The sequence below is a fragment of the Dufourea novaeangliae genome, unplaced genomic scaffold (assembly GCF_001272555.1).
Source record: "Dufourea novaeangliae isolate 0120121106 unplaced genomic scaffold, ASM127255v1 scaffold148, whole genome shotgun sequence".
Taxonomy (NCBI): Eukaryota; Metazoa; Arthropoda; class Insecta; order Hymenoptera; family Halictidae; genus Dufourea; species Dufourea novaeangliae.
The window spans coordinates 152,970-178,728 of record NW_015374032.1 but is presented as its reverse complement, the minus strand read 5'-3'; the positions used below and the strand labels follow the sequence as shown (position 1 = coordinate 178,728).

Below are 25,759 nucleotides of genomic sequence, written 5' to 3'. Positions count from 1 at the left end.
ATTTCCCCCACGTTAAAAAAAAAAAAAAAAAAAGGGTTCCAGTCCCAAAGACCGCGTAAGAACGGACTGTCTCTATACGCACACAATTTTCCTGCGTATTACAAGTAGACGAATACCGTACTCCTCACGACCAGATCAATTGATTTATAACACCCGGAGGATCTGCTTATTTTCAAACGAAGATGAAGACATAGAGATTAAGTCTTACGAAAAGTACGCATTATCCCATCACGCCCGAAAATATATATTTACAATTTTTCTCTAGGAAAATAACTCGAATGTCGGACTGAGCGACGTAACTCTTTGCGAGCATAAATTGTTCCCGTAGACCAGTGATGGGCAACTCAGCGCCCGCCAAACTCACTAGCGGGCAACACCGTGCAGCATGCGGGCATATGGCAGTGGTGGGTGAAATGTATGAATGAGAGCACGTATCTATCATTTTCTTCACACACAAATATGTCGTGAATCACGACTCGTGACTCGTGATGGGTCCTGCTTCGCAATCCCACCACAGGAGTCCGACATCTGTCGTATGAAACTATTCTATATGAAGCTTTGAACACCGTACGGAAGATTTACAAGTTACAGAAGAGGGAATTATTTTTATTGTTATAAGTCTGAATAATATTTAAGCCATGTTTTACTCAATTTATGCACATATTGTTACAAATATATTGTAAACTCGTATGTATATAAGTAGTACTTAAGGCAATTGTTGTGAAATTTATTCAAATACTATTGTAAATTGTATATTTTCATCAGATTTTTTCAATAAAAAACAGTTAAGTGGTACATATGTATTGTTTATTAAGCCTATCACTACGACTATCCCATATTTTCCATAAATAAATAACTAGTAATTGTAAAGTTTCCGCCATCTTGGATTCAGAGAAGAGCCGGAAAAATTTAGGAATTTATGGGACATTTAGTGGCGCCCCTACCACTTTGGTGGCGAAAATTCAAACTATTTCCAGAACTTCTTGGATAGTTCGCAAAAACGCCACCAGATGGCACTGCTTAAAAAGTTTTAAAATTAGTTAGACATTCCGCCACCAACCGGTTGAGATCGCCACCAATATTCAGCCAATGTTCTGTGGCTTCTTTCGAGCGCGCCATTTGATTGTGGATGATAGTCTGTCGTTTAAATTTTATCTATTTTAAGTAACTTACATGTATACTTAAATATCTGACTGACGAAATTAGTTCCTTGGTCGGTGAGTAGTTTTTGGCGTATTCCATACTCGCATACTACACTGGGCGTCAAAATTAAGGGACCACTAAAATTTGCCGAAAATATGGGTCATTTTCAAATGACTATATCTCCGCGAAAAATAGTTATAAAAAATATTGTGTATGACCATTTTGTAGCCTGAAGTTTCTAGTTTTTGAATCGGGAATTAAAAATTATTTTCATGAAATTTGTTCCTTTGTTTTTAAAGATGAAGCGCAGCAAGCGAATGTTAAAAAATGTTGGTCAACTTTGAGAGGATGCGTAGGCCAAATAAAATTTTTTGTGGTAATCTCAATGGAACACTTTTACAGAGCAAACTTTTTTTTCTTTTTTTAATTTTGGTGTACAGTTTTTATTGGCTGAGTTATTCGTCATCACATGAGAAAAGGCACTTTCCACTTTGAACGCCTGTAACTTGCAAACGCATGATTGTATAGAAAATTTCAAAAGAATTTTGGAAAGCTGAGAGATTTCTCTTTAAAGGCCTTCAGTTGCCAATTTGTTGAAATTTTTCTTCGTCGTATACAGTCCACTTCAAAATAACGTAAAATAATGCATAATTACCATTTTTCACAAAACACGATGCCATTTCAACAAAAATCGTGGAATCTTCCATGTGTCCACGTTTTTGTCCAGTTAAAAGGACAAGTAACCCCTGTGCCAAAGGTCGAACTGATCAGATTTTTTTTACCCTATGCCCTCGATAGTGAAACTTGCGGTATGGTCTGAAAAGTTGGTGAATGACTCTTTTGCGGTACGTTTCCTGTTTAAAGCGATTTCGCAGCGTTTGAACTGTTATGATCTGTTTTTTTTTTTAGTTTCACTTTATTTTAGAAGAAAGGAGAGATTTCAGAAATTTAACAAACACATTTCTAGCCAATCTCTTCGCAATGACAAAAAGTGCACAATGCGAAGTGCATTGGTGCAAAAGAGTCATTACAGTAGACTCTAACTATATTGCCACTAAACACATTGCCACACGAGGCACTTCCCCTTCACACGTACTTTCGCGCACACAAATTCGCTCTCCCACCATGTTGTGTACGCCGGCGCACCAGCACGGTCCAGCTCTTGCGCAAGCGCTGAGGCCGAGGCCATGGCGACAGAACATAGCATGGAGGGGGCTCTGAACTGATTGCCATTTCACTCCCCAACAGCCCTGAATATGGCAATATAGTTAGAGTCTACTGTATGTATTATTGCAAAGATGGTTTTTGACAACTTTTCTGTAAAAGAAGAATTTCTGAAAATTCTACCTTTAAGAGGAAGTACAAGAGGCAACGATATTTATTCAATTTTTAAAAAGTATATGGAGGAAAATAACATACCTTTAGAAAAATTGTCCGCAATTATAACAGACAGCGCGCCTGCAATGAAAGGAAGAAATAATGGTTTTCTTGCGTTATGTAAGAAAGACCCGATATTTCAAAGATTTGCATCTTATTATTGCATTATTCACCAAGAGGTGTTATGCTGAAAAGTCCTTTTCAGCATATTATACAAACAGTAAGAAGAGTGATAAATTCAATAAGAGCAACGGCAATGCAACACAGATTGTTTAAATTACTTCTACCAGAAGATGGAGCAGAATTTGAAGATTTTATCACACACACAGAAGTGAGGTGGCTTAGTAGAGGAAAGGTAATTGAGCGGTTTTTAAATTTATTACCACACGTGAAAGAATTTCTATTATCCAGGAATAAAATTTATTTAGAATTAGAGAAAAAAACCTTGGTTAATTAAGCTTGGCTTTCTAACCGATTTGACGGTAAAATTGAAGGAATTAACTTTGAAACTATAGGGTAGAAATCATCATATTGTTTCTAAGATAACTACGGTAAATGCAATTTAAAGCTAAATTGGCGCTCTGGAAATCGCATATGGACAAAGATAATTTATCACATTTCCCATTTTTAAAAATTATTGTGATGGAAATGCTATCACCCATCAGTTTGCCAAACATTTTAATTCCTTATTGAAAGAATTTAATACCAAATTTGAAGAATTCTACGATTCGGAAGCATTCTTAACGTTTTTGATTAATCCTTTCTCTCATACGGAAGACGATGTAACTAATAAAATCGCAACATATTTCGATATTTCCAATAAGGAGGACTTAGAATTGGAAATTGGAAATATAACAAATGACATTAAATTAAAATCACATCATAACGAAGGAAAATTCTGGAATTTAATGAATGAAAATAGCTTCCCATGGTTGAAAAAATGTGCTCTAAAATTGAACTCCCTTTGCGCGTCGACATATGATTGTGAATGTTTGTTTTCTAATATGAAATACTTAAAATGAAAGTACCGATCAAGCCTCACTGATGCTGATTTAAACCAATGCCTGAGAACTCGGAATTCAACTTCTGTGCCACATTACAACGAGTTGGTCGCAAATTTGCAATGTCAAGTATCGCATTAATTATCAATTTTAAGATTATGTTTTTTCAATTAAAATTTGAATTTATGTATTAAAAATTTATCTAACAAATTTGTGTTGCATTAATATTTTCATGTTTAGATATTATCCCTCCCTCCTCTTCATCCCACGGTGCCCGCCCAACTATCGCATTTCTAAAATAGGCTCTCCTATGTAGTAAAAAAGATTGCCGAGCCCTGGTTTATGGCCTCGAACTCAAGACAGTGTGACTTTGTGCTAGTAGCTCATCGATGTGAATCAAAAATGATTTCCGCAAAAGAAAAATTAGTTTCCAATTTTCCATGTTATAAAGTAATTTTTCAATCAAGGACTTACATACGTTCTCGACGCGCAAAAATTGATCATCTTTGGGAATTATCTGGAGAGGAGTAAAATAAATAAAAAATGTGATAATTGTACCTTATTTTTGGGACCTTTATTTGTAAGGAAAAAAGTATGTTGACACACTTTTGTCATATTTTGCCTCTATTCTCTGCCGATGCAGCAACCTCTGCACCAAAAAAAGAGCTTTCTTGTCGACATGATATTTCCATGAAAAAGCATACAACAATAAAAATTCAACAACAATCTTATAAAATGGTGTAGGAATGGGTCATCGGGTAAAAATTTGGAATTTATGGAAAATAAAAAAGTTATACCATTTTGAAAAAAGAAGTGAATTTTTCGTCTGAGATTTCGATCTTTCAATGGTAAAAAAAAATATTAATAATCAAAACTTTTTTTAAATAGCCTGAAGGCCCTTAGAGAATAGGCCCCTAGCCCCCAAAGTTTCTTAAAAATGTTGAAAATTGCCGAAGCTATCATGCTGATAAGTTTGAGAAATGTGATTTCAAGAAAAACGCGTTTGAAGTTAAAAAAAAACGAAAAATACTGAAAGGAAACATTTTTTTCCAATTTACACTTAATCTGCCATTCCAGCAGCATACTATGGACTTTAGTGATTTTTCGACCGTGCACGCTCTCACATTATGACAAATATCTTCTTTAAATATTGAGATATTGCTTCAATTCTTTTTATCCAGTATTTTACACACTATAAACATTTGATTTAAGTAAGCAAAAAATTCTATGTTTTGAAAGTTGGAAGCGTATGTAACCCCTTAAAAAAATATTATTCAAATAGGTCAACCCTTCTAAAGTAAAGGAAAGGACAAATTAACTCAATACGATGAAAAGTTTCCGAGATAAAAATTCATAAGTACCTGCACCCGTACCCTGTCTAGCAAATGCCGTCTCGTTGGAGATGCGGTTTAACGCATGGATTGCAATCGAATCGTGTAATAGGAATGGGAAGCAGCAAGCAGCAAGCTACACGTTGATTGGTCCCTCGAGTCGGGAAGAGGAGGCAATGTCCCGTTATGCCTGTTACTTACCCCTATTGCTAGTTAGAAGATCGTGCGTACAGGTCAGTCAACGAGAAGACACAGCGAACGATGAATCGTTGGGAAGGCAAAGTAGCGATCGTTTCCGGCACGAGCGTCGGGATCGGTGCCGCGATCGCGAAATCTCTTGTTGGTCACGGTGTAAAAGTGGTTGGTCTCGCGAGAAGACGCGAAAAACTCGAGGAGTTGGTCGACGCACTCGGCGATGATAAATTCTATCCGATCGTGTGCGATCTCAGAAAGGAAGAGGACATCAAGGAAGCATTCAAATGGACGGAAGAGGAGCTTGGCGGGGCGGATATTTTAATAAACAACGCTGGTGTCGCCGATCAATCGTTAATCATTGGTAAAACTTTCCACACTATACACGTTCGTAAAAATTCTATCGCTGTTCCGTATTAACTACCAAATTAAATTAGTGTCCCTCCTCTCATTTGCACCGACACAAAATTCTCACCTTCAAAACGAACTCGTCATAAAATATTTATTTCATTATTACATATTATTATACATTTATTTTAATATCAAATATTAGTATAAAATAAATAATTATTTTGATAGTAGATATTATTAAATATTTATTTTAAAGTTAATATTTTTTTCAGGATTGAAGATTTTTATGCAAATTCGCGCTTCTACAGATTGTTTTAAGAAAAAAGACATTAGGCAGAGATTTGTGTTTGTTGTTATGAGTTTCATTGGACTAAAAATCAATGAGAAAGTTCATTAAACGTAGAGGAAAATATTTAAATGCCATCTGTACTTGTTTAACGACTTTACTTTCCTAATGTTTATATTCGCGAGATTGTAAATGTTTAATATTCAATCTCCTAAACGGGCGATTATTTGATACATTAATATATAAAGTATGAATATAATTGATCTAATGATGCTTATTATTAACAATGCATTTAAATATGAGAAACCTTAAAGAAATAAACAACGAACCGTAAAGTTATGTAAAAATATTTTTCCTGATTAACAAGTTGAATCTCGTGAAGGTCACCAGGGACCTACACTCGACTTCCGAATAGAAAATAAAATAAACTATATAATTAATATGAATTATATGAACGGTAATACTTGTTAAATTTTCAATACTATTAATAATGTAACATAGCTCTCAGCAAACGAAATGTACAAAAAATTATCGTAGCTGGATTCACTAATTTTATGTAATATTTTTTATTTATTTATTTCGTATTGTGAAAATTTCACTTCGTAATTATACAAAAATCGGAATTCATTCAACGTGTATCAAATGAATGAACTCGACAGTTTATTTTCTTATTCAGATGCCAAGGTTGCATCTGTACTGACTCACGGACCAGTCAGCATGTCAACGCTCTGTTATCATGAAATTCATAAAAGTATTCTGACATTGTTTCAGATTATTCCTACATAAATGAAAAACATTATCCAACATTTTCTCGAATGATTATTCGCGGTCAGCAAATGTTTTCGTCAACGAACGTAATAATGTGATAACCTCAGTAAACGTTTTACTATTCTACACAATCTTATATGGTTTAACTGTATGAATTTGTCGTACATGTACATTAAATACTTATATTGTTATTTTCTTTTATTATTTAGAATGTGGAGAATTATACCGTGAACAGATATGAATCGTAGTTTAAACTGATAGTATCTCATTCCTCTCCTACTGTCCCAACGACAAATACAAGTTCTTATGTCTAAACAGAATTATATTAAACATTCAAAATCCATAGAAGATTTCAATTATTCCAAATCTGTACATGTGGATGTACAGTTATTAATAGTTTTTCATTATTTCTTTCTCTTACCGAAAATAAATGTTAACATCTGAAATTACACACATGAAAGTGTACTAAAAATCATATCAAAAGTTTTCAAAGCAAAACGGTTGTCATTATACTATTATATTAAAAACTTCATACAGAAATTTTAATGTAACAACATTTTATAATGTAAACTTTAAATTTATTGCATCTATTATTAAAGTTTATAACATGAAAAAATCGTAAATAAATACTAAGGTTTCATTGGACTATAAATTAATCAGAAAGTTCATTAAACGTAGAGAAATTTTTAAATCCATCTGTACTTGGTGTTTAACGATATTACTTCCCCAATGTTTATATTCACGAGATTGTAAATGTTTAATATTTAATTTCCTAAACGAGTAATTATTTGATACATTAATATATAAAAAATATTAAATAAATACAAGACAATACTATAGAAAGAAACAAAAAGTACATAATGGGACTTATTGTACCACAAAAATTTTATGTTTGTACTCGAGAAAATGTAAGTAAAATTACCTTTACCATATAATCTAAAGATAGTTAGCATTAATGACCAGAATATTATTGATTTTCAATGCCTAGACTGCTCTCCAATTCTGACCACGTTAAATCGTGGAGTTATCAATTATTTAACAATAACCAAATTCGACGAAGAAATGAAGAAGAAAATAAATTGTGTTTACAAATTTTCAGGTTTTGTTGCTTTCTGTGAATGCGTTTAATCAGTTTAACTTGTTTCGATCATTCTGAAACGTTCTTGTGTTTGCAGACACAATGAAGAGCTAATACCTTATCACCTGATTAATCAAATATAGCAGATTACTACCAGATTTACCAATATAACTATGTTATCATTCATGTGGCAGATAGTACTGTTATGACGGAACGTTATAAATCAAATACGAACTATTTTTTATCGCGTAAATATTTTTAACACACCAAATTCACAATGAAAGGAAAATGAACTCAGTTCAAACAAAATTTACTTTTAGAATTATTATTTAGTATCTTCATCTTCTGTTGATAATATCTATGTATAGACATTCAGTTTCTATAAACATTAACTAATACATTATAGGCTTCCGATCTCAATTCAGTAAAGTCATTAGATCAAAATTGGAATTTCCTCTTTCATTCGTTATTAAAAAACGATTCGTTTATAACTTCTATTTCATGACATTATGCTATTGATCAGATAAGTCCTATTCAATTATTTGACTACACGCTCTACGCAAGCAATTGTCAGCTGTTATATTAAGTATTTGAGTATTAATTTTCATAGTGCTTTTATTTTATATATTATAATTTTTTTATGGAATTAATTAAAATTTCGCGAGATTTCCATTGTATTGAGTTAAGTCGTAAATATCTTCCATCATTGATGTCGACACAATAGTTAAGAATAATTAAATAACAATAATAATGAAAATGGTCAAATTAAATAATGATTATTGGCTCAATAGAAATGAAGAATGTGTAATTGATTAAATACATTCGTGTTCCAACGTATCGCAAACTGTTCAACCACCGTAGTGTCTCTTTCTGTCATAAGAGATTAAATTTCATTAACGTCCACTTGACAGCTCTTATTTCATTCCTACATTTATCGCCACTTGTCGTTAGTACCTTATCCTCGGCGTAGGTTTTGCATACATTATGCTGAACCTGTGAATACTGCAGATTCCAATTCACACAGCATGCGTGCAATAAATTTTGAAACACCAGTGTATTATATGCACCATTATCTTGATGCAAAGTGAATTTTAAAAAGAAGAATGGAAGTTACTTACTTGCGACTCAACCGAATTTTCCAAGTAAGTCGAATGTCATTTAGAGAAGAAATTTTTATTCCTCATCACACTTATAGTTTGAGTATAGTAATTTGAATACCGTTGTATACACTATTCGACAACAATTAAGAAACAAAAATTTGTGTATTAATTTTTGGTGTGTATTAAACATATATCATATCTCTTTCTTTATTAACATTTTTCAATAGTATTATGAGTGAGTACTATGAGCTGAATATACTGTGGGGAATTACGATTTGGTTATAGAACATTCAGTTGCTTAACTCAGGTGGGGTTTTCGTAACCCTATGAATATTTTTAATGTCCAATTAATTTACAAATTTCGATAATAAAAAACATAATTAACGATAAAACATTTGTTTCGAATGGTCGATAAACGTTTGTTCGAATGGTTAACGAATGTCGATTCAGTGTTTTCATAGAATAAACAGTACCTATATTATATTCTATCCATTTAATTCAAATTTTTGTCATACACATATGATAAAAGAAAATATATTCCACAACCAGAAATACCAAACTATAGTTACACAGGAAAATGTTTCACACGATATTTACTGAGATATCCATTCTTCATTTGATACCATTTGTCGGCCAGTGATCCTATGTAATAATTTTAAACGAATGTTTCTTTCTGTCCTTGTTCGTAATGCCCTTCCTGGCGGGGATGCAAAAGGTGCCAACGCACCTGAGCAGCCAAATTCACGGGCAGTCGCAGACCATTTATTGTATGCAATCCATGCCATCTATTAGTATGCAAGAGTGCAGGTTATTGATAGTCGATATTATCAACTATAATATCATTATTACAAACACTATACATTAGTTTTGTAGTTATATGTAGAATAAAATATTCATCTGAATTAAAACCATTTCTTTTTTAAGGATCTTCGTTTCATTTTATGAATATAGAATTTTGAAAATATTCTTTTCGCATAATAACTATTAAAAAAACTATGTATATAGATTAAAACTACTTATAAATACTTTTGATGCTTATTAGATAAAAACTAATTAAACATACTTTTATATAAATATAAAAGTAAACACAGCAGTAATTAAATAATATTGAATTAATACGGGCGGCGACAAACCCAGGAACGGTCCTGCTTATTTGGTTTACTATCTCGCCGTGTCATTATTATCGAGTTAAATTGCTTAATGTTACATTGAAATGCCGGAAATTGATGGAACGTCTGTGCTCCTCATATACTTAACTTTAGAGTGGGTGATCAAACTTATTAGAGTCATCTGCACAAAATAACGATTTTATGTACTATTTAAACTATATTCTTTGCAATTAAACCAATTGAGTTTAATTTTTTCTGTGTATTTCTAGTGGACAATTTTTTAATTAAAAATTATCCAGTGTGAAAAATTTAATATTGTCATATTCTTTCTACATAAATAAAAAAAATATATTTTTCGTAACTATGGCTCTAATAATTTCAAACGTTCGACAGAATACAGCCCGCCAACAAAAATGATTATTATCTGATCAGGAGACAATATTGAGAAAAAATATCGACCGTATGCAGTAAATACGAAACAAACGATCGTTTTGTTGTGGAAAACTTTGATATTTGCGAAAGTTTATTCTGAAGTCGACAATGTAATGCTCATAAAGGTAATCGTTTTTATAACGATCTTAAGATAAAATACAGGGTCAGCACACAAAGCGTGAGAACTGTATATTTTATGTTTTACTGTAAATTGATATTGGCCCAATACGTTTTGCAATTAATATTAGTAGACTGCGGATTCTTATAGAAAATGACATTTCATAAATTAATCCGTAAAGACAAGAACAAAAGTAGGAATTTCTTTTTTTACTTAAGTACCATACATATTGGGTTACGAATAAAATAGAAAACTGAAAGTTTCGTCTTTTATTGTATTTCACAAAGTCCTATAAACTACAAATGCACAAAATCCGTGTCTAAATAATAGTATGTTACACGTTCTTAATTATTATTAAAACTCAAAAATTATCATTCCGTTTAAATATTCTTATATAAATACCGTGATTTGTTAGTGTCTACTTTTGTCATCTTGTATTAGGGTAAACATCGTCTATTGATATGTAACATATCCTTACAGTGTGTTAACATATCTTTGTGTGTAATATTCCAAAAAGTTTTTGGTAACTATGTTACGTGTTCATTTTATATTCGAAAATTTCCAAATCCTGGTGTTCGGGAGTGTGTACATGTACGGTGCATAATTAAAAGAAAATGCCACGAGTTTTCTGAGTACTGTGTAAACTATTTTTAGATCAATTTATCAAAAAATTTCTGTACCAATGTATCTTGTTTTTGACCACAGAATATACTGATAAAGTTTGATTGTGTAGTATCGGGACAACCTATACAAGTGTACCGTCAGTATGAGGACCAGTCTTATAGAAGTTGCTCTTTCGCGGTCAATAACCTCTGTACGATGCTCTCGTTTCAACTGCAGAATATACACTACCGTTAGTAAATACCTGGACACCTACAAATTTCTAATACACGGTGCAATAATGGTGTCAGTATGTCACCAGGGTAAATGCACCAATTATTGCCAGAGTCAAAAGTGTGACGTTTAAAGAATTGTGTATGCAAAAATTTTGTAATTAAATTGGGGCTCTGATTTACATAAACACACACAAATACGTGTACTTGTATGTACCTGGTGTTTAAAAATTAATGTTGTTAAATAAAAGTGCAATTTGAGCGTGAAAAACGCGACTACGTAAGTAGGAAGTGATAATAGTAACTTTACTATTCAACCTATATTTATTGTACAAAACGAATTGTTAAAGTGTATAAGAATTATTTTAATTTTTGAAGTTACAGGTACAGAGACACTGAGATTGCTCGCAGATTTTAACATTTCTTTACTCGCGTGTCGATCTGAGAGATCGACGAAATGTATATACTCAGTTGTTTTTGTTAAATTTTGTTATAGGAGATTCAAAAACTGATTGTTGCAATAAAACTCTGCTCTATAATAGTTCTTTATTTTTATTTTGGTTAAATACATTCCCCCACATTATTTATTAACAACTTTGAACAAATTATCAAACAATACATGTTATGCCACTACTTATTTAGCGGGTATACAAAGGTTAATTAATTATCAACTAATTCTTAATATTTAATGTATAAAACTATTTTTTTAATGAAGGAGATGTTAAATAATATTATGTTCCGAACTCAAACGATTTTTAGGTTAACGAAAACATAAAATGATGAAATGAAGGTACTCTACAAACTAAATGTGGTAGTAATTGGGACATTGCCCTATTATTAAATAAACAAAATTTTCCCTTTTCTGATATTTACTTAATGGGATAGCCTTCTTTCGCTCCAGTTACGTTATTTGTCAACAATTATATATCGCTTGCACCATTAAACCCGAACTAGCGCCAACCAAGCATCTTTAGTGACATATTTTTCTTATTCAACTGACTAAAATTCGACCTAGAGTCTAGAAATACTACCTACTTTGAATGACCTACTAGTATCCTATAATACATAAGGTTTACAACCGCTCCTGCTAATTTATTTTTGTGAAAAAATGGCAAAACATGGAAATTTAGTTCTACACAAATTGTATCAGTAAATGGAGTAGGGGAGAATGGTGTAATTAGGAACACCCAAGCAAAAGAAGAAACATAACAAAAGCTGAGTGAGAAAGGAATTTGTTTACTACTTATAATCATACTTAAATTATTCATCTACAACGTACAATATTGAATATTGGAGAAATTATAATAAAAATCAAATGTTTAGTCAAAAAACAAAATCCTTCGCGTTCGTGATTACCCAACAGCCGTGGGGTAACCACGAACGCTGTATGGGGTTATCACGAATAGAGTGCTAATAGAAACTAATTATCACATAAGTTGCAGATAAAGTCTCTGGATGTGCTCTCACTACTGCTGCATTTTTCATTTGCCCACAACTTACATTTGTAACACATGTTCTATTCTTCACAAGCCCCCATCCGGTTTGTTCGCTAATACCCCAACGCGTCAAAAAATAAAAAATAAAAAATTTTGGTGGTTAAAATTACACAACAGACAACACGTTGATCATAAAATGTTATTTAACATGTATTTATTTCAACTTGAATAAATTCAAAATTGTATCATTAATGCAGCAGTAATCACATGCAATTGGAAATGGACAAAATGTTACTTGAAAAACGATGAATATAATAAATTTGGATTATTCTGAACAGCGTGCACTATCACATCAGTGACTACAGATATACAGGGACCTCGCGATTATTGACTGATTGTTGATCCACGATTATTGTCCAGGCGTCATCTCCACCACTGTGGGGGGAGGCCGTGGAACCCGGCGTCGGGCCGGTCGCGGATGTGTGCTTTGGTTCGACGCACCTTACAATTGAATCTTTAAATATTAAACCTTAAATCTATCTATCGCTTGTCGGCATTCTTCTAATACAGGGTGTTCGACTACTAGTGGGGAAAAATTCAAGGGGTGATTCAAGAATAACAAAATTGCGACAAATGCTTCGTCTGTTAGTTATAAGCGTTTAAAAATTGACCCCAAATGATGGCAATCCGCACGCACGGAGTGTCAGCGGACCACGGTTCGTAAGGGGCGTACAGTCACTCTAAAGACTCAACGACGTGCAGGAAAAGTAGGTAGAACGGCTGTCTACTTACCCCGTAGAAGATGTCGATAACTTGTGACCGCGGTATTTGAATCGAATCCACTTGTATTGCATTAACTATGATTACTCGATAAAATTCGCAAAAATGTAATTATCTTCTTACCAATACTATCGAGTAGAAAGGGTTAATGCCCCCTCTATCTGTCCACGAGTATCCATGAAATTAATCCGCACATGCACGAACACCACACAAAGTTCGCGAAAAGTGTTGACACACACTGCGCGATTGTCCCGTCCACAAAAAATGTTCGCACACATTGTACGATTAATTAGACCCACGAGCGGTTCCTCCGTTGCGTTTAACACTCTACACGTTACACAAAACTAACGTTCAAAATAATTAATTTATAACTATTTAACACTAATATTTAACCTGCAAGAATTAATAAAGCCTACAATAATAAATAAAATCTACAATACTTCATAAAACCTACAATAATTAATAAAATCTACAATACTTAATAAAATCTACAATAATTAATTTGGACTATTTATAACAACGATGTACGCCACACTACTAAATAATCTCTCTTCCCGGAAATGAGGGGATCATGGGATGATTTGAAACAACTTTTTCCTCTGCGAAAATGTTATCCGAGGCTTTGTTAACGAGATATTAACGAATAACCCCGACCAATCAGAGCGCGAGTTTGCCAGCCGAGTTCCCGTGCTAGCGGTGGCTACGCGCTACGCTTGCACTATGAAGCTCCTAACAAGCAAGTCGGCATGCATCCCAGGAAACCGCGTATAATAGCAAATAAGAAAAACGTAACAAATCGAACTTTTTATCATCTTTCGTTTGTCATTTAAAGTGATAAATGAATGAAACATAAATATAAGAAAATCATGTGTAACGTAAAAAGACGAATACACAGTTACTTTTTAAAACAGAATGGAAACTAATAATTATTTGAAGAGAGAGGCTCAGGAATTTGTTAATTCCTTTTTCAAATAACGTATTGACGAGAAGATAATGTGGGAACGTTGGAAAAATGAAAGAGCCCAAGCGGGATTCGAACTCACGACCCCCGGCGCCGAAAACTATTTGCTTCTTTATTGGGTATGGAGTTCCTGCTCCCACAGTAATGTAACAGAAAATAAACTATAAGTGATCGTAGTTCGTTATTGAGATAAAAATCCGTAGTTTTATAACGGGCAACAATGTTACTGATAATGAATAAGTCTCTTTAAAAAGCCCGAAAAAAAATTTAGGTACAGAAATTTGCAGAAGTATGACCAGAAATAAGTGATAGCTTGTGTTAAGTTCAAAAAATAACAATCAGCAATAAATTGATTAGAACTCACCCTTTCGGAAATTTACCTGCCGTTTGCAAACCTGTGTCACTAGGACACTGGACCGATCCTGGTCATCGACTGCCGAAACGGTTTATGGCAGGGTATCGCACAGTTCGCAGGTGATCGCAGGTGTACCACACCAGCCGAAGTTAAGGGTTGTATCATCAAGTGCGTCCGGCTTATTCCACCGAATACGTATTCACTTCACTGCACGACCACTAACACTGACCAACTGACACGATCACTTAATGTATTTTTAATTTTTTTTTTAATTAACGTAAATAAATCATATTAGGAAATGTTCCCGAACTGAAACAATGATCTATTTGTTTCAAATATTATGTATATCATCTGATCCTTTAGTATCTTCAATTTCCTCAGCTAAAAGAAAAAATGTCCATAAAAATCGATTAACATACGAAGATGATGTAAAAGAACTTCTGGTAGACAACGATCACTCAGACGAAGAAAATTAATTTTGTATTTCTCTTTATAGAAAATTAGTATTGAATAAATATTATACAGGGTGAGGCACTAACTATTGCCACCTAGAATAACTCCGAAAGTATGATAGTAGTAGAAAAGTTTTCGAAACAAAAGTTGCATGGCACAATGGAGGCTGTTGTATGACGTTAGCTTTTTGTTGCTAGGTGGAGTCGCTTCAGAGATTTGAAGGTCATCTTTGTTTTTCTAGATAGAATGCTATGCTTTGGTACTTATTTTCTGATAGCGGCTATCGAGACGAATCCAATGATGTGCAACATTAAGGTCTGTGAAGGTCAACGAAGGTCATTTAAGGCAAAAAGGTGAAATGAAGTTTCATTTACAGAAGGTGTTCATAGTGATTACCATTGGTATCAATGCAATGCTGTACTCTCCTTATCACGGATTGAGTACTATTTCTTATCACTTCGGCACTTATCAAATCACATGCTCTAACAATTCTCTCTCGCATATCGTGCAAATACAGTAAATATTTACTAAATACGGCGTCGGCGTATTTATCAAACCTGACAATGTAAACACTGTTCGGACGATATCGCAAGACAACAATAACAGCGGTGTACGAAGAACGTAACAAGTAATAAGAGCGGTAAGACTAGTATCATCGAATCAAGCGATTGTAGTAAATGATGTATTCTTTCGAAGAACAAACCGATATGCTTCTCATTTACGGAGAATGCCAGCAAAATTCAGTGAGAGCTAGAGACATATACGCTGAAAGATATCCTGAACGTTCTCACCCTACACGCCGTACATTTAAATATTTGTACGATAAATTGAGAACAACTGGATCCTTAACCCATCGGAAAAATAGCCGGCAAAAGCAAGTATCTAACGAAGAAACGGAAATTGGTATTCTTGCCACTGTGGTTCGTGATCCTTGTGTTAGTTCGCGTCAAATCACAAGGGAATCTGGCGAAAGCCACAGAAGTGTTATTCGTGTTCTGCGTAGCCATAATGAATATCATTCTTACCATATCAGTCTTCACCAATAATTAATTGGTACGGACTTCATGAATCGTATTGAATTCTGCCGATGGGCTCAACTCCAGATTCAGAGAAATAACTCATTGATTAATTGGATTTTATTTACTGATGAGGCAACATTCACGAATCATGGTAATATTAATTTGCATAACATGCATTTTTGGTCAACTGAAGATCTACGTTGGCTGCAGCAAGTTGCACACCAAAAACCGTGGTCGGTGAATGTATGGTGTGGGATTATTGAGGACAGAATTATCGGCCCCTTTTTCATCGAAGGAAATCTTAATGGTAGAAAGTACACCACATTCCTTCAAGAAACATTAGGTCCGTTATTGGAAGAAATACCTTTAGAAATAAGGAACAGAATATGGTATCAACACGATGAGTGTCCGGCACATTTTTCGCTGATGGCTAGAAATGAGTGGCAAAGAAGATTTCCAAATCGTTGGATTGGACGCGGAGGAGAGCTATACCGTGGCCGGCTCGTTCGCCAGACTTGACGCCTCTGGATTTTTTCTTGTGGGGATTCTTGAAAAACATTGTTTATAAAGAAGTTCCAACTACGCCTGAAGATATGCGAGAGAGAATTGTTAGAGCATGTGATTCGATAAGTGCCGAAGTGATAAGAAATAGTACTCAATCCGTGATAAGGAGATTGCAGCACTGCATTGATACCAATGGTAATCATTTTGAACACCTTCTGTAAATGTAAGTTCATTTCATCCTTTTGCTTAGCTTTTTATTAATGTTGCACATCATTGGATTCGTCTCGATAGCCGCTATAAGAAAATAAGTACCAGAACAGCATTCTATCTAGAAAAACAAAGTTGATCTTCAAATCTCTGAAGCGACTCCACCTAGCAACAAAAAACTAACGTCGTATAACAGCCCCCGTAGTCCCATGCAAATTTTGTTTCGAAAATTTTTCTACTACTATCATACTTTCGGAGTTATTCTAGGTGGCAATAGTTAGTGCCTCACCCTGTATAATATTTATTCAATACTAATTTTCTATAAAGAGAAATACAAAATTAATTTTCTTTGTCTGAGTGATCGTTGTCTACCAGAAGTTCTTTTACATCATCTTCGAATGTTAATCGATTTTTATGAACATTTTTTCTTCTAGCTGAGCAAATTGAAGATACTAAAGGATCAGATGATATACATAATATTTGAAACAAATCGGTCATTGTTTCAGTTCGGGAACATTTCTTAGTATGATTTATTCATATTAATTAAAAAAAAATTAAAAATACATTAAGTGATCGTGTCAGTTGGTCAGTGTTAGTGGTCGTGCAGTGAAGTGAATACGTATTCGGTGGAATAACCCGGACACACTTCATGATACAACCCTTAGCTTCGGCTGGTGTGGTACACCTGCGATCACCTGCGGACTGGGCGATACCCTGCCAAAAACCGTTTCGGCCGTCAATGACCAGGATCGGTTCAGTGACCTAGTGACTCAGGTTTGCAAACTGCAAGTGAACTTCCGAAAAGATGAGTTCTAATCAATTTATTGCTGATTATTATTTTCCTAACTTAACGCAAACTATGACTTACTTCTGGTCATAATTCTGCAAGTTTCTGTACCTAAATTTTTCTTCGGGCTTTTTAAAGAGACTTATTCATTATCAGTAACATTGTTGCCCGTTATTAAATTACGGATTTTGATGTCCGTAACGAACTACGATCACTTCTTGTTCATTTTCGGTTACATTACGTTTTCGTTAATACGTTATTTGAAAAACGAATTTACAAATTCCCGAGCTGATTATTAGTTTCCATTCTGTTTAAAAAATTAACTGTGCATTCGTCTTTTTACGTTACACATGATTTTCCTACATTTATGCTTCATTCATTAATCTCTTTAAATAACAAACGAAAGATGAAAAAAAGTATGATTTTATTTGTTTCGTCTATTTTATTTGCTATTATACGCAGTTTTCGGGCATGCATACCGACTTGGTTATTCGGAACTGCATAGTACAAGCGTAACACGTAGCCACCGATGGCGCGGGAATTCGGCTGGCAAACTCGCGCTCTGATTGGTCGTGGTTTTTTGTTAATATCTCGTTAACAAAGCCTCGGATAACATTTTCGCTAAGGAAAAAGTTGTTTCAAATCATCCCGGGAACTCCTCATTTCCGGGAAGAGAGACATTTTTGAAACTCCCTGTATATGTATATGGTCATGAATCTGTGCCTCGAGAACAAGCGCCATTTGCTCTATCTTACCATAAGAGTATAAAACATCTTCGCAATGCAGCATACATATAGGATATACATATATGAATGTGTGTGATATCACAGACGAGAATCTCGTTTGTGGTAATAGAGACCAATTGACACCAATAGAGACCTAACTTCATTTTGGGTTCTTCGGGCACCCAAAATCTATGATCCCTCGGTAACAATGACATCTGTAATCTTATTATATTTGTAGACACTGTACACTGTCAGCTAGTAGAGGGAGAAGATCAGTTTTCCTTTTCTAACACACCGTAACCATTGCATTCGAAATTATCTCGCGTTCGTGTTTACCCCACTCTCTCCTACGACATTACATTGACACAATTAATTTTCTTCTCTAAAGACGTACTGTAATGTGATTGTGATTCACGAAACTCTAGAAGTAATCTGGTTTCCATTTATCTAGTCGAGGTTTAATTACGGAAAAATGATATAACAGTATTATTATATACATTCTGTTACAGAGACATCTACAGAGGAATATCATAAAGTACTAGATACCAATGTAATAGCTCCAGCCATCTGCGCAAGAGAATTTTCACAATCGATCAGGAAACGCGATGTACCTGGACATATAATTAACGTTAACAGGTAGGCAACCCTTCAAATATATTGGTAGCACAATCCAAAATCTAAGTACTAGATTGCGGAAGTTTATGTAAATGCACAATTTCCCATACGAATAAATAAAAATTCGAATGGAGCAGAATTTTGAATTTAGTACTAGAAGTTTTACTAAGTTAATAATAACATATAAATAGTATTAAAATTTATTAAAATCTTTATCTTATTGCATTTTGCAAGTTAAGAGAGGCTATAAATACATAAACATCCGCAGTCTACTAATGACACTATCCAAAAATGTAAGCTATATTGCAGAATATCATTTATTAATTTTCGACTGAATTCTCCATGCAAACTATTTTACACTATCTCTGAAATACAGAGTGGGTTGTTAGTAAATAAGTTATTAATCACTTACAAATGTCTTGGATGAAAGAAAGAAATCTTAAATGATACAAAAAAATGTACCAGACGTCATCCATGTTCATTTTTAATCTACAATTGTAATCATCATCACTCTACAAGAACAATTGCAGAAATTCTGCATATTTTACAATTATATCAGGGACAATGTTAACCTGAACATATTCAAACAGCCATTTACTTCCCTTCAACCTAAATTATAAGTGCAGGTCTTGAAAAATAATGGTACAGGTAATCGTATAAACCGTATAATTCCCGTTATACGAAACTAAGTATTGTATTATGTAGTATGTAAATACATACGAGGCATATTTTTAAAGTTAGGTCCGTTCGAAGGTAATTAAAAAAACCGTAGAAGATATAAATGATTTGTTTTAACCAAAAAATACCTACATATTTGCGTTATTTCGTTTTATTTCCTCGCCTCCTCCATCTGTTTCTCGAATCTTTCATTTTTCTCTTTCTTCTTCCCTTTCTTCTTCTTCTCGCATACCTCCTTATATTTTCTCTTCTCATCTCTATAACCCTGACCACCTCTCTCCCACTGTCTCAATTTTCTCAACTCCCTTCTTACCTTCCTTTTCCACTCCGCACATTCTTCATCGCACCCTTCTCTCCCTTTCCCCTTCACCGCGCCCCTCCTGCTTTCCTAACCACACCCCACGCTCTCCTGTTCTAATTGCACCCCCTTCCGTCTTTTAGAACCTCGTGCTCTTCATCCCACTTCTATCACTTCCCATCTATTTGAATCCTTCCATAGGCCACCCATACTTCTCTACCTTTATTCTTCTCTTCCTCCGCTATTCTTTCCAACCTCCACAGCATTTTCCTTTCCTTCCATGTGAGGTCGTCCTCTATCGTTTCCTTTCTCCCTTTCAGCCCCCTTTTTTTGTTCATCATCATCCTCTTCTGTTCCAGATCCCTCAGTCTGACTACAATTATCCCCCTCCCCCCTCCCACCCTTCCCGCCAATCTCCTAACCGCCACCACCTCTACCACTCCGTCTATCACCCTCGGGAATTTCTTCACGTCCTGCCTTACCTTCCTATCAGCCGTTTTCATTCCCCTTATAATTATATTCCTCCTTCTCTCCTCTCTGTCCTTCCTCTTAATCGTCTCTTTCATTCTCCTCATATTTTCCTCTACGTCGTCTCCGCCCTCTATTTTTTCTTCCTTCCCCCACCATTCCATATTTCTCTCTATCCGTTTAAGCCTACCCTCCAGGTCTTCCCATCTCCCGCCCTGTCCCCTGATTTTTACATCCTCCATTTTCTGCTCTCTCACTCCTATTATCCCCCACATATTTTCTTTTTCCTTTCTTCATTTCTCTGCCCTACCTTTTATGCCTTTTAACTCTTCTTTCACTTCTTCCACCTCCCTTCTCAACTCTCTCCCCTGTCCTTACACCTCCTCTATAAATCTTTTCACTTCCTCTCTCATCTCACTTATCATTTTACACAGCTCCGCAATCCTCCCTGCCCATCTATCCCTCTTTCCGGCGACCTCTGTATCTTCTTGCTCCTCCTAAATATTCATTCCTCTACTCTTCCCACCTTCTCCTCCCCCTCCTTTGACACCACTCTCTTCCTATTCCAAAAATCCTCTAGCTCATTCTGACTTCCCACACTGCAACTCCAGTCTCAATTCAGGATTTCCACCTTCGTGGGCTTTCCCTTCTTCTTTTCCTCTTCAGCCATTCTTTCCCTGTAACTTTCCACTATCTCAGCTGTTCGATCCTTCTTATCGACCTTCCTACCTTACCTTCCCTACTCCCTTTCTTTACCGACCGTTCCTATCTTACCAGCACAAGACCCCTTTTTTCCACCGGCGCCGCTACCTTCCCCCACCTGCTCTTACCGGTTCCCGCCTTTCTCTCTCTTGCCCGACCTAACCTCACACGCCTGACTTCTTTGCACTCCCTTGTTATGTTCTCCTTCACTCACTCTTCCTCTCCAACTCTGTCTCCCTGAGCTCTACGCCCTTTCATACCACCTTACACCACACTTGTTCTATTCTTCTTCTCTTCTCACACTGAAAATCTCACTTCCAAATTCCCAATCGTCACGCACGTCCTAAGCCACTCATAACCGGAAACGGAAGCCGCGCGTTTTTGGTATTCTTCTAATCGGAGAAATCTCACCAATATACTAGTAAAAATTTCATTAACAAAGACTCAAAAATAAAAAAGTGTCATCGGTGCATTAGTGTTGTATTATCGATACCCGGGAATGTAATCTTCTTTTGGCTCCTGAATGAAAAGTCGTCTCGGCGCGCCGGGATAACAATGTATGCGCTCTGTAGACTGAACGGACAGAACGGGGGAATGTAATCTCGCGAGCAAACTCGGCTTCCGCTAGGGGAAAAAGTGACGTAGAATAAGGGTTTCCTACCACTTAGTAAATGTATTTCAAATACTAATATGAATGTTAAAATGTATGTTAATTTTGCATAAATTTCAGAAACTTCCAAAACCAAATGGTAGGAGGCCCTTTCCCTTTTCCACTTTTTCCCCTGGCGGAAGCCGAGTTTGCTCGCGAGGGTACGACGATTAGTCGAAGCATTCAATCGTGAGCAAATGCCCAGAGAGCTGCCAACAAATCGAATGAAGCTGGATCGACAATCACCTCCAGTCACACGTATTTTTATTATTGGCGAGAGCGTCGCAGGCGGGCCACGCAGCCGAGTCGAATGTAAAAAGAAGCTTTCTCTCTGTTTCTCAGTCACTTGTCCTTTTCTATGTTCGGGATACTACAAAGGCGAATTGCCGATGCTTGAGCATCGGGAAAAAAACGTATTTACGAGGGTCAAAAGCGTTTCGCGTATTCCACGATTATTGTCCCGGCGCGGACCCGAGTTTGGGACAATAATCGCCAGGTCCCTGTACATAATTCCAATATGGTGGCAGTACATTTTCGATTCAGAATACCTTTCCAATCCTCTGTTTACTCAAAATGCTGAAGGATGATAAGAACAAATAACGAATATTGTTAAAATAAGGTAGTCATTTTAATTGTTTCGAGACAAATGCAATTTCACCAGAAATAGTGGACTACTTATTTATTGGTACACCTAATGCATACACGCATATGTATACACATGTATTTAATTTACAGCATGGCCGGACACTTTGCAGAGACAATACACTTGCCGATTGGTATGTACGCCGCCAGCAAATATGCTTTGACTGCGTTGAGTACTGAAATTCGTCACGAAATCATCCACGCCGGTCTGAACATTAAAGTTACAGTAAGAATTCACTTTCTAATACAATTTCACGCTCAAACAGTGCTGAAATTTACATACTAATATTTCGTAAGATATTGATGCTTTTCGTTCTTAAGTATTCAAAACAGTTTTCAACTGAAAACTGTTCGTAAGTACTTCCTTCGATATGGCGAAAGAAGCGGCGATCACAGATCTAAATGTTGCAAAATATTTTTATTTTATTTCCATTTTGTATGTGCGGATAAGAAAAGAATTTGATAGATAAGTGGTGTTACAACACTTTTTAAGGTGAACAACTTGAGGACACCGATGATTTATGATGCGAAACATGTTTCGACCGCCTCTTCATGCGCCATTTTGGAAATCTATCAGAGACGTATCCAGAGTACGTATTAAGGGGGGAGACTCCTTCGGAGCCAACTCCGAATCGATCGAAGCGCTGATGTAAACACACGGACGCTAGCGAAAATACATTATCGATGTAATCCGGAGCTCATAAGATGCCCTCCAATCATGTCGCGACACCCACCACGAGACACACGCATTATCGTCATTGGCTGAGTCAGTTACAACCACAACTCTATTGGAAGGGCGTTTTTCGTTAGAAAAACGTTTTTTCTAACAGAAAACGCCCTAAAACTTCGTTTGCTTATTCCTCAAGTAATAGGGGAAGCGTAATGTCGACCAACTGCATAGCAACCAGAGACAGAATCATGATTCACTTTGCGACCGTTCAGATTTCCTTATAGGGAAATTCTAAGGAAATCCCACCCAGTTTTGGGACTATATACACCTTCTGATTTTAACCCTCCGGGGGCCAGGATAGTAGTCAGTTGTAGAGTCACGTCGAATTATATCCGGTAAAAGTCGGTTGTATTCAGTGGGATCGTGCTTAAGCTTCCTTTCGAATCACCAATTAACCTTATAGAATCCGCGAGTTCAGTTGAAGTTCTATTCGGTAATCATTTAAAACCTCTCTTAGTTACCGCATTGCCAGTGCCTAATCTCGTTAACAAAGCCTTAGATAACATTTTTACTAGGGAAAAACTTATTTGAAATCACCTCACGAGTCTCCCGTTTCCGGGTACCCCAACATTTTTGTTACACTCTGTATATGAGAATGTCATAGCCAATCTTGAAGCATCCACTCTACATACGTCTAGTCAATTCCTATATAACACTTCCCTGGACATTAACAAGCACATCGAAACATTGTGGAAGCATTCTTGGAACCGAACATGGAAAAACTATAAAGCAAGCCTACGCCATAAATCAATTGCTAACTTTCATGACCTTACAACAAATTCTAAATTTAATAGGAAACAACAAGTGGCAATAACCTGAATCAGAACCGAATACAACAAACTATTCCACTCACATGTTCTTATGAAACATGTAATATACATATAGCCATGGACGGAAGAAGAACCGAACCGACTCGTTTGGAACCGGTTTCTACATTCAAGAACCGCTTCCATAAGAGAACTGCTCTAAGAACCTACTGTCGGTTCTTTTGTGAGAACCGGTTTAGCCCTTAAATGCCAATCTTAGAACCGGTACTAGGTCACCTGTCTGGCGGTTCTCCAAATTTGATTCTCGGTATGCGTGAACTATGCGTTGAATCTTACTCTTCCAGTAACAAGAATTGAAGTACTTAAGGAGTTAGGTCAATCCTGAGACCCAAAAATCATTCGTAACTTTGACTATTCCTTGCGGATAAATAATTTTTATAGAACCATTTTTCCTTAAAATGTTCGTATAAAAATGTTGATTGCAAAAAGAGTTTTCAATATTTCGCAAAATCCTATGTAGTTCACAGCAGAATGTATTAAAGAGTATTCAGTGAAAATTTCAAGTGAATCAGTTAACAGCTGTAACAGCCAGTTCAGACGATACGGTTTTTTGACCAATTCGGTAATCTGACTGAATCAATTTTTGTTTGTTACGTAAAAGCTTCTATATCGCTGAACGTATCCGCATCAAATTTGGCATAAATAGTCTTCGACACCCTAGAAAAACGATTATCGGGATCCCCAACCACCAATCACCCCTAAGGCCCATCCGACCCTACTAGCAATTATTATTGGCATTTATGTATCCCCTATTTTTGATTGCTTAACAGACATACGAAGTTTCATCAAAATCGGAGGGGGATACTTCCGTGCCTTCCCTTGTAAGACGATATTATAATGTATTTGGTTCTCGTTTGGTAGAGAAGAATGTATACTAGTAGTGAGTGTAATAATAATAAGTATACTGCTGCTTAAATAAGATAAATAAATGAATTTTGTAATAAATAATAAACAAATAACAAAATAAATGTAAATTGAATTGCAAAATGGGCCAATAAGTACGTACAAGATAGATAGAATAATAAATAAACGATTACGTCAATAGGTAACTAAGTAAATATGTAAAACTGTCGAAATGACAATAACATGTGACTACAGTAATGTCTCGATGAGTGCAACGGACTCGTATCCGCATTGAAGCATTCGTGGCAAGACGGAAAGGTTTTCAGCCCCTCATAAATTTGTTTTTTGCACGAAGTTGAGTCTTTGCTTAGCTTCTGTTTACTCTGTTTTGAATGGTTACAAAGCATTCATCGAGAAATCACTGTAGATAAATATGTTGATATAGATATGTATTTCATAATATTATCGTTCGTGTATCATGATATTTTTGTATTTTCACAGAGTATCAGTCCTGGAGCAGTCATGACAGATATGTTGAGAGGTATAGCCAAACTTGATAGCCTTCTTGATAAAATACCCACATTAAGTGCTGAGGACGTCGCTGATGCAGTAATGTATGCCTTAGGAACACCACAAGGCGTGGAAGTAAGTACAAGAAAGCGTATATTACGTGAATTACGGACAGAATAAATCGAGTAGAACGTCAATTATCGAAATTATTGGGTTATTGAATATAAAATTGCCGATGGTGATTGTTTAATGTTTCTCTTACTTATTGTTGGGAATTGTTGAAACAGTTATTCAAGAACAACAATATTATACAATAATTGTCTTGTCAGTTCTGAATAATGAGATAAAAAATAATTTAAAAACATGCAGCGAATTTTAATATATCAGGAAGTGTGCGAAACTGTTGTAGAGCAACATTAGAACATCATGTTCCATACATGACTTCGCGAAA

General features: G+C 35.5%; 2 protein-coding genes across 2 annotated transcripts; both read left to right on the top strand.

The window, feature by feature from the left end:
• The first annotated feature begins 5,113 nt into the window (after window positions 1–5,113).
• LOC107189434 (farnesol dehydrogenase-like) lies at window positions 5,114–18,986 on the top strand. Its single transcript, XM_015577963.1, has 2 exons — window positions 5,114–5,408; window positions 18,856–18,986. The coding sequence occupies exons 1-2, from the start codon at window positions 5,114–5,116 to the stop codon at window positions 18,984–18,986; spliced, it is 426 nt and encodes a 141-aa protein (XP_015433449.1).
• Window positions 18,987–22,492: 3,506 nt separating this feature from the next.
• LOC107189432 (dehydrogenase/reductase SDR family member 11-like) lies at window positions 22,493–25,488 on the top strand. The gene is made up of 2 exons (XM_015577962.1): window positions 22,493–22,624; window positions 25,300–25,488. The coding sequence occupies exons 1-2, from the start codon at window positions 22,493–22,495 to the stop codon at window positions 25,486–25,488; spliced, it is 321 nt and encodes a 106-aa protein (XP_015433448.1).
• Window positions 25,489–25,759: the final 271 nt, after the last annotated feature.